The sequence below is a fragment of the Bidens hawaiensis genome, unplaced genomic scaffold, assembly GCF_021521415.1.
Source record: "Bidens hawaiensis isolate Kalapana, Puna unplaced genomic scaffold, B.hawaiensis_p1.1 tig00032062_1, whole genome shotgun sequence".
Taxonomy (NCBI): domain Eukaryota; kingdom Viridiplantae; phylum Streptophyta; class Magnoliopsida; order Asterales; family Asteraceae; genus Bidens; species Bidens hawaiensis.
The window spans coordinates 18564-29531 of NW_027505235.1; the positions used below are offsets into that span (position 1 = coordinate 18564).

General features: G+C 35.6%; 1 protein-coding gene across 1 annotated transcript; it reads right to left on the reverse strand.

The window, feature by feature from the left end:
* Positions 1–359: 359 nt before the first annotated feature.
* Positions 360–5845, reverse strand: LOC143611722 (tocopherol cyclase, chloroplastic-like). The gene is made up of 12 exons (XM_077085883.1): positions 5419–5845; positions 4531–5338; positions 3793–4008; positions 3212–3456; positions 2972–3051; positions 2684–2760; positions 1736–1905; positions 1369–1466; positions 1184–1291; positions 986–1102; positions 646–795; positions 360–545 (listed from the first exon to the last, which is right to left on the reverse strand). The coding sequence occupies exons 1-12, from the start codon at positions 5843–5845 to the stop codon at positions 369–371; spliced, it is 2673 nt and encodes an 890-aa protein (XP_076941998.1). The 3' UTR covers positions 360–368.
* Positions 5846–10968: the final 5123 nt, after the last annotated feature.

Below are 10968 nucleotides of genomic sequence, written 5' to 3' on the forward strand. Positions count from 1 at the left end.
GGATGTTTATTATATAATGCTAATGATGGTAGTTAACCGTTTATATCACAGCCACATATCCAAGCCCGGTGCAACGCGTCGGGTCAATCACCAGTTATTATTATAGATAGATATGTTTGTTTATTATTTCTATATAGACCCTTGAGAATACAACGATTACAAAAACAGCCCCTTCGTTATTAAAAAAAAAGTCACACTCTTTGGATTGCACGAGAAAACAAACACACATATTTTACTATGTTCCGAAATAAAACAAGAGATTCTATTTCATCATTCGTTTCACTAATTATAAACTACATCAGGTCACAAGCATGCAGTCTATTTTCATTACAAATGCATCATATATATAATTGTAAAGCGATCGCATGCTACAAACCAGGAGGTTTGAGTAATGGAAACGAAGCAAGAATTCCATCCACATCAACAGGAAGATTAAGAGCACGATTGATGATTTCTGGTGTATACGTCTTGGCTTTCCATGTGTTGAACCATGGTCCGCCCCCAACTTCTACAGCTGCCATGTTGCTGGTTACATCCAAGATAAGCTACATACATACATAACATGCCCTCATAACAAATTAGTGTTAAAACATATACACACATGATTATATTTATCTACAGCTAGAGTGAACAAAAATAACACACCTTCCCCTTACTGCCATCAGATCCTTTTTCCCAAAGTTTTAGAGTTAAATCGCCAAGGCAATTATCTTTGCAAGCTGGTGCGAAGCCTGCTTCTGTAGTTGGAGCTTGCACTGTGGCCCCCGGGTGCTTCGTTGAAGCCTCCACTTTTACCTGTTCATAACAAATCTGTCTGTTAAATAGAGACGCAATTTCAACAGATTCTAAAATAATGGAACCGGTCGAATGGTTTTAAAATGACGCCATGTTTTTGAATGTTTACCACCTCTAAAACGAGTATATCCAATCAAAAAAATGGGCACCGCGCGCAGAAGAAAATATGTAATAGAGTGATCATAATCACCATATGTGTTTCATTAACGCCGGTTATGTGCCAATAACCCCACTGAGCAATTTCCCACTCAACAACTCCATTCCAAGGAACAAACTCATAGAAAATACCTCCATAGTGAACTCCAATCTAAAAGAGACCAAATTCATAGAAAATAATATTTGCAACCGAAGCATGAAAGACAGACAAGTGACATTTAATAATCAATACCAGTGCCGCATTCTCATATGTTTCATTTAGTCCAGGCAATTGCCTTAATCCGCCGCCAGAAGTCAAACTAACTTCTCCACTTGCACCTTTAAAGGCATTACATTGAACCTGCAGATTTTAGAGGCATTTATAATTTGTTACAAGGGATATCTAGATTAAATACATGACACGCAATGGATACTTACCCAAAACCACCTTCTAGGAAAACCTCCACCCCAATTCTTCTCGCAATAAGAAGGAGCATTTTGAAACTCAAATCTTTCTTCACCCCATTCTATCCAACCTGGGAAAACATTTACAAGCGATCGTGTCAAAACAAAGTTCGCACCACGTGCCATAAAAGTCGATGATTACATGTATCATTCAGTTTAAATACACATGCAAGAGAGACATTCCTTCAAAGTTACAGGCCTAAATGTCTCTGTGTGTGACTTCACACAACCTTTTAAAAAGCAGCATTTAAAATAAACAAACACAGAGGAAGAATTAATGATCACTGACTTGGATAAAGCAGGATTAAAGATCTAAGAATGGAATAGAAAAGAGATTTGCCTGTTGAGAGTCCACCAGCCATGCATATTTGCCAATGAGGTTCGAATACAGGAAAAGCAGCAAGCCAGCCAGCTGTGGACTTCTGTTTTGACTCTACATCACCCCAACCATAAATAGGGCGTGTACTGTATTCCCAATGTGCGGTTTTTACGGTGTCAGCAAAAGTGGTCCTGGAGTTAATAGTTACGCGTGTCAAGCAATCAAGCTATATCTCGGAACCAAAGTTTAAACACATGTAATATATGCATTACTATCAGTATTTATGTTCATAAAAATTAAGCTGACACCTTAACTAACTTTGACTAACATTCATGACCTTTATGCCATTATCCACACATTTGATAATTTGGTTTTAAACAAATTCTTGCTGTTGTTTTACCCAAAATTGTTTTAAATCGTTTATATTACTTTGCTGAGTGAACGGGCTCCAAAAGTATAGCTTCAATAGTCATTAGAATGCATAATCTTATAAAGGCAGAATGCTTCTTAATCTTTTTGAGCGGTTTCTTTTCAATAATCACCAAAGTAGCAATATTACTTGATGTAAAGAAGTCATTAGTGCCTAATCTTATAAAGGCTAGTTTCCATCAATATTGCTGCCACCACAGCTATTCTTTGGCAGTTTCTAGAATTCAACAGTTTATTGTCAGATCTTTCTTTATTTTTATATCACCGATGACATTGAAACTGAATGTCACTTTTAGAGATAAAAGCTTATTTATGAGATTGTGACCAAGTCCAAGAATAAACCAACAAATCTGTTTACAACGTCTATATAAGGCTCTCGCAATCATTATACATGTAACAAGCTTGGAGCGTGTGTTATATAGACTTCAGCTTGAGCGGTTGTGCTAGTATATATCATGCTTAGAAGGAACACTTCCACGCACATGTTACTATTTACGTTTAAGCTTATAAGAGAAAAAAGAAAAAAAAAAACAAATGTACCTTCCATCATCAGAAATGCAACCTTGATGCCATAGGGGAGTAACTTGGAATCCTTCAACCACACTCTCATTAAAAACCTGCATGATTGAAGTTTATATATAAATTACTTGTAGCACCTCAGGGCAACTTTCAACCCACTTTTTCTTAGCTTAATTTCCTTTCTTAAACTAAATTAACCAATTATCAATAAAATAAAACTGATCACTAACTTACACATAAATGGCTTGAAATTGCCCCCTATGTAAATAACAAATTTCAACCAAGTAAATTAGTCATGAAGAAATCAACCTGGGGTGGAACTTCAGTGTCTGGAGGCTGCTTTCCCGTTTGCTCTGTAAATGAGTTTCCTAGCATCAGCTCATGCCGACCTGTGCGTTGACCCATTTGACCAAGTCAGCTCGGTGATAGAATAACTAACTTACAGTTTTCATTGTAATTATAAACAAACAGGTATTGTGAACTCCATGCATTTGCCTAAATGTAAAAGCAATATCTTTCTGAAAACAATAATTAAGTTGGTAAACTTACTTCCCCAAAAGTTTTGAGATTCATTTGTATATTGACAAATGTAGTTGTCATTCGCCCCAAGAATTTGAGCTCCAACTCCAGTAAACCGCGGTCCATACTGTAGGTGCTCCAAACGAGTCAAGTTCTTTTTGAAAGCAGGATTCTCTACGGTATACATAAAGCAGAAGCTTTGTCGTTGTTCGGGTATTGAAACCTTAAAGTACCAACCCTCAAAAAATTTCCTTGCTGTCCCATCAAAGTGGTAACTGATTAATGATGCAATAGTCAATACATGTAATATGGTATATCAGCCTGGTCTATCTTGAAACAACTAAAGATGCATGAAAAATGGTGTCATAAAGTAAATCATGATTTCAACAAGTGAACCATGCAAATAATGAAATATAAACTAGTGCTCCTAAAATATGAATATATTTTCAAAGAAAGATGCTTAAGATATTGTAAAAAAATAAATACATAAATAAAAATAAATTGTTTGTTCCTCTTTTTCTCACTTTATAAGTGCTTGCTGTTTGACTATTTAACAAAATATATATAAAAAATAATAATAATAATAATAAATAAATAAAAACTAAAATCACCCGCTGTGAGGAGTCCGGAGAGGTCGATCCGTAGGTGTGGGTACATAAACAGGATTCACATTCGTTGCTTGCAATTCCTTCACACCCGAAGAATTTGTGGATTTGAGCCTAAATTGATTATCACGGGCTTTAAAAATTTGCACATTAATATTATTAGGTTTTGATGAACCCAGACTGCACAATGAACGAAAATGAGGTGAGGTTTGAAACACGTTTCTGTCCATTCAAGTTTCAAGTGTTTGGTGTTTATTTGTGTCTTCCTCTTCCGACTATTGACCAGATACGGAGACAAGACGTACGTGTTTTAAATTGGTAAATTTATTTTTATTTATTTTTAAAATGCCTAAATTGGCAAAATTAAGGATGTGTACGAGTATATCTCATTTTGACCGTACAAAATTCTAGCTATTGTCGGTGACAATAGATTTGACGCCAAAAAAAAGGTCATTTTCATATAAAAAGATCATTTAACTTATCCACTTATTTCATCAAGAGTGAACACTAAGGCTGCGTGTTACGGTGGGGGGTTTCAAAGCCCCTCCACAGTGCTACGTCAGCGTCACGTAAGCACTGGGGGCATCAAAGCCCCGGGACATAATGCCCCTCTATGGTGAGGGGGCTTCGAAGCCCAATCTTTTTTATTTTATTTTTTTTATAAAACAAAAAAACCAATACAAATAAAAATAAAAAACATACAAATAAAAATAAAAATCCTACAAATAAAAATATAACTAATGCTCGTCGTCCTCGTCCTCGTTTGCATATTTGGCCAATATCTTTGCTCTTCTTTTTTCTATCACCGTCCACGACATAGGATCTAGATGCGATAGATCTTTTGTGATGAGCTCGAGTTCCTTTTGTTTCGTTCGCTCCTTGTGGATCGCTTTGTATTCCGCAAGCATCGCCTTTCTTTCTTCGTGCACCTTCATGAGGCCATCCTGTCTTTGTTTTTTAATGTTGGCAATCTCGGCTAGCCTCCGCTCCAAGTTTTCTAGATGCGAACTCGTGTCGGAACTCTTAGAGGATGTGCTTCTAGACGAAGATCCTCCACCTCTAGCCGCCGCCTTGGCTTTATCTCTTCCTAACGGCCGTGGCAACTCATCCGGTTCGTCAAAAATTAATTCGGGATCCAACTCGTTTAAATTAATTTGACAACGACCATCGAACATGGGCTGCGACGGCGATTGATCGGCCGAAGTAGACGTTGTCTTTGACCGTTTGGACGGTCGCGGTGGTGATGATGTCGGGACCGTATGCCACTTTGGCGAGCTTATGCATTGTCTCCAAACATCCAACAAGCTAAAATCTTTATTATAAACGGCTCTATATTGTTTTAAGCAGGCCTCCAACACATCGGCATCGCTCATGCCGCTTTTTCTGTTGTTCTGTATGCGGGTGTGAACGGCTGTGAAGTCGGTTATTATTGTGCGTAACGACTTCCATTTGTTGTAAACGGAATTATTCCCGCGATACTCTCCTCGACCCATTAAAGCAAAGAACTTGGTACGTATTTGTACCCAAAACTCCGGCGAAGGTTTGCCGTCACCTTCGATACATATAAAAGCTTAAATATTATTAAACAAAAAAATATAACATGGAAAACATATAAATATTTTTATAATATACCTTGAATCGAGTCTTCGGAAGAGTCGATCCACGCTAAGGCTAACGCCATTACCTCGTCCGCTTCCCACATTTGTCGTTCGCCCTTTTCGGTTGTTTGAACGTCACCCGGGTTCTTTTTTTTATGACTTCTTTTTGGACGCGGGACTTGCGTTTCGGGTGCTTGCGTTTCGGGTATTTGGGTTTGTGGTACTTGCGAGGACGTATACGACATTGGCGCCCGAAAGAACATATCGGGGGTAAACGGTGGCATGGGTGGAGGAATCGTCGGTCGTTGTTGGTTTGCATAGAACGGGTTGCTAAGGTCGACGTTATTTGCGAGCAAACTAGCCCACCACATGCAACTCGGATCCCACGGGTTTTGATTCGGGTTCGGGTTTGGGTTCGGTGTTGAGCTTGAGACCGTGTTCGGGTTCGAGTTAGGGTTCATGATTTGGTGTGAAGATGAATGTTGTGAAGATGGTTAAATTTAGTGTGAAGATGAATGTTGTGAAGATGGTTAAATTTGGTGTGAATATGAAAGTTGTTTGAGTAAAATTGAGAAAAAGGTTTGAATTTATATAGAAATATTAATTTTAATTTTTTTTTAAACGGCTTTATGACCGTTGGTGGTGGGCCCCCCACCTCACCCCCTTCCACGTCCATCTTCCCCTCCACCTTCCCCCCCTCCGCGCCCCACCTATTGGCGCCCCTCGGCTGTGTTTGAAGCCTTCCGCGCCCGTCTCCCTCCCTTCCGCTCCCATAGCGCAAAGTCTAATCGCATATCACATCCACGTCCAGCATCCCACCCATACAATTATTTCATAAAGGTGGAGATAGTGGTCACTCATCCCACTTAATAATAATAAGTTCTGTTTTATTTAATTTGGGGTGTTTCAATTTCTCTTAAAAATTTCTGTTTTATTTTATCAGTCTTCAAACGTTAAAAAACAAACAGTCTTCTTCTTGCAGACTGCAGAGGTTTGGTCCACCTCTTCTGCTACAGATGCCTGCAGATGTGGTTTGCAGACTGCAGACATTTTACCTCTTGAAAAACAAACAGCACCTTAGTCTATCTTCCATCCAATTTCTATTTTACGAAACGTGGTATTAGATTTTCACCATTCCATTCAAATCCATTTTTCAAACGTGAAAATGATCATTCTTTTATCTTAATCCATCTTTCATTCATATTATATCTTTAATTAATAAAAAAAACTAAATTAAGTAAATTATTTCAAATTAAAATAACATAATATAAAATAAAAATAGCATCAACCACCCTTATATCAACAATACTCTTCACTTTGAGTCTGACCGTCAGTTAGATTTCAATATTTTGTTTACAAATGCTCAAAAGCCGATAGCGGCCCTATCCCTTCATACACTGTGTGTTCTTGTGTTTGCAAATAATTGGCATTCCCTCCCAACTTTGAATAAGGGCAAACTCCATTTTTGACTTTCAGTTTTTACTATTTGACTACACTTTTAACCCGAAAATATCCCTGACCTAGTAATACCTTTGACTTCAAATTCGACTTTTAATTTGATTGCGACTTTGGCTTCTAATTTGACATTCAATTTAACTTCTAACTTGACTTTCAAGTAAACATGCCTAAAAACTGATCGATCAAGATAAAATCTTAATCAACAAAAAAAACCTTGATCATACAAACTAGTTTGACATTCATTACACATTTAAACATGCCACTAATATACTATAAAAAGTAAACGCCCGCAATTAATCCTTCATGGTCCCTACTTGCTGAGTTCTTGTCCTCGAGCAAACCGGATCATGAAGTTCAGGTTCGGCCAATGTAAGGCTACTATCGGTAGACTTATGTAATAATAGACTAGTCGTTTTTGTGTTTGCTTGTATTGGGCCTATTGGGCCGGCCTATGGGACTTGTGTAAACCTTTAGGGGCCTCAGACTAAATATACGGGTTGTTATGTCAAGGCCCCTCCTAACCTTAATATAATATCTCATATACATACACTTAAAGGTGTTTTCTCGTCTTGCATTTTCACCTTCAGGGTTCAAGATCCGAGTATTGTGGTTCTATTATGCAGTTCCACACTAGGGCTTGATACGATTCATTGTTAGATCCATATTATTTCTGAGACCTACAATTGGTATAAGAACTTCGGCTCCTACTTTTTGAGGTTTTCGGATTATTTTTGTTGTGTTTATTGTTATAACGTTAATCGTCGTGTAAAAAAGATTAGGTTATATAATTCATTACTCGTTAGGATATACAAGACTTTTACTTCAGCTCAGCCAAGGTATTTAAATCATCGGAGACGGCCTTAAGAATAATAGGCGTCATATATTTTTCTCATGTAAGAATAAATATATATATTATATTTATTAATATAGCCATCGTTATCATTTATATATTATAATAGATCAAAATTATTAATATACCTTATTATATATTAGCTTGGTAATTGTTGATGGGTCATATTACCCTTACTAGCTAATAAAAGGTTTTCCCTTGGGTGTATATATAAAGAGAATAAATTAACATCATAACCTAATTTCATATACAATTTTATGTGACTCCTCTCTTCTAAACCGGGTTTCTCTCAAGAACCCTAACATCATCTTTAACTATACATCCTAAAGCGAAATTCGACCAAACTGACAATCATGTCGTATGGATCTGACTCGTCAGGTGTGCTGCCCTCTCTACTGTAAACAGGTACGCATATACTTATAGATTTATCATATTTTTCATGTTTTCCATTATCATCATGAGGAATTGATCAATATGTGGTATCAGGGCGATGTTAATTAATCAGTTATTCATATTTTCCCTAAATCCAGATCTATGAATCTTGGGCGGAATTACGCTTTTAACAAAAACCCTAAGTTGATTCCGATTAACAAAGGGCAGAAGTGATTCAATTTGGGTTGGATCAAATATAGGGTATGCTAGGAATTGGGATCAACCTCTTTGTCTATTTAATTAAATGTTGTTCTAATCCATTAATAAGTTGAAGCACCAGCCCAGTTGGCTGGTGTGTGTTGAGTTATGTTACAGGCCAGGGAGAGACCAGGGTTCGAGTCCCTTCCCAAGCAGATCTGGTTTTCATTTTTTTTATGCTATGATTGTTGTTATTTCCGTTTATTATAAGTAATACCTTTTAATTGAATTATGATGATTTTCACTCATTAACGGACCAAACACCATTTTACCTCGAAGTGTGTCTTTCACCTAAAACTATATATACACACGCATACACACATATTAATACGCATGTATTAGTAATTAACTTTTTTTTATGAATATATATTCCCGTCTTAACCTAATAATTTTTTTTTATAAACTAGATAGTTTACCCGTCTAAACGAGCCGGTCAACGCTAAACTTTCAAAACAGGGTTCGTTTAATTTATGAATATATATTTAATATTAAAGTGACGATTATTAATTAAAATCGACAGTTAACTTGTAATAGTATTTAAATTAATTACGTTTTCATTAAAACTTTATGAAGTTAATGTAAAATATATTTAACGTCTTCTCGATCCCAATTTCCATTATAAACCCTTGCAATATTGTCTTGTTTTGTTTATGTCGTTAGGTTAATTATTTAATCATACTTTTAAAAGTAGGACTCGTCGTCGAAGCTTCTCGTGGAACTAACTAGTCCTCTTTACCCGGCTCCTTGTTACGGTCTGCCTTATCTATGTGAGTAATCACACTCCCCCTTTTTTCTCTATTTTTGTTTTGGGGGCATTATGCGTACTAGAAACTATTGTTATAATATTATTTCGCTCAAATACAATTCCATCAATTGCGTGGTTGTGATGATGCTCGATTAATTGTTGATTGCTATATGAACTATGTGTTTACTGCTTTATGGTTGGTTGGTATATCATCCTCATCCTCATCCTCATAGTATGATCATACGTCGTTCGAGTAGACATGTCTGTATTCTAGTGGCATGTTCGAAAAGACACTTTTGTTACTTTTATTTTATGTTGTTACTGGTTGCGAATTCGTCCGAGTAGACATGTCCGTATTCTAGTGGCATGATTGAAAAGACACCTATACTTGTTTATATTAATTGATGCTATTCACATACGCAAAGAATTGTTTATTTATTAATATTCTTATATTTACACCACACTGTGAATTACTCACTCAACATGTGTTATTGACAAATTATTTTAACTCATAATGCAGGTTGTTATAAGAAGTTATTTGAAGTGAAGACATAGATTTGGACTTTAGGTTAAAAATTATAAAGTTTAAATGTTGTATTAAATTCTTTTTCACTTGAATTATTTGTGTATGATTGTTTTGAATAAATATATTTAGATATTGACACTTATTATTATTATTATTATTAGTGTTTTTGAGCTATGATACAATTATGTCGCGCTCCGGTATATTCCGTCGTAGGTTGGGGTGTGACAAGCACCTTGGACCGTGTTATGGTGTGAATCGTTTTTAGTCGGTTTTCATTCGCAGAGTCAGTTCGTAGATTTTAGAGACACTGGGTGACTAGTAAGGTAGATCTTAAAAATAGTATCATGTGCATATAAACAAAATTCATTAGTGAAAAAAAAAATACAAGCGTTAGATATTTTGAGCTTGGGCTTGGCTTGACTCATTTATATTACGAGAGAAAATTCTAATCTTAAATACATATAAACGAAACATTCCTATATTTTCTCAAGCCATCAGATTGATTTATTTGTAAATGGAGGCTTCTCATGCATTTGACCCGAATTCACAGGTATGGGTCTCACCAAACCAAGATAGCCCTTAAACGGGTTATAACATCTTATTAAATTAATAATTAATCTTATCAAATATTTAATATGAAAATCCTATAAAATAAGGATATACTAAAAATTAATATCCAATTTAAAAAAAATATTTATAATTAAAAAATAATTTTATAGTAAAAAAATAAGCAGGTCATGGTTTCACCAAATCCAAATAGCCTTTAAACCATATTATAGCATCTCATTTATTTGTGGAAACCCTTTCATCATGAATCCTAAGTATATATTATTAACTTACTTACAATAAATAAAATTAAAATAAAAAAACATAAATATAAAAAACGAATAATGTAAAACAACCCCGTAATACAAGGAATAAAAGCTAGTTGGTCAATAAATATCTATTTCAATGCCTTTTTAACTGAGTACTACTTGACTGAGATACCTAAATTCTCAAGGCCGTGTATTAGGTTTGTTGTTTGGGTGACATGGGACATGATTACATGTATGATAATGAGAAAATTACTGTTTGCGTTCATGTGGTTTCAGGGCGGAGACACAATGAGTCTTTAAAATTTTTTTTGAACTGGTTGAGTCCCTGTGGTTTCAAAAATGAACCAATTGAGTCCCAGCATTTACTTAATTGTGTTAGTTTTAGGAGTAGATTTGACATTTTACTTATATATATATATATATATATATATATATATATATATATATATATATATATTGTCACTCTGAGTCCTTGAACTTTCATAATTGGTTACGTTGAGTCCTCTTCTCCTTTTAACAAAAATAAATGAACTAGACTAATTTTTTTAATAAAAGTAAAT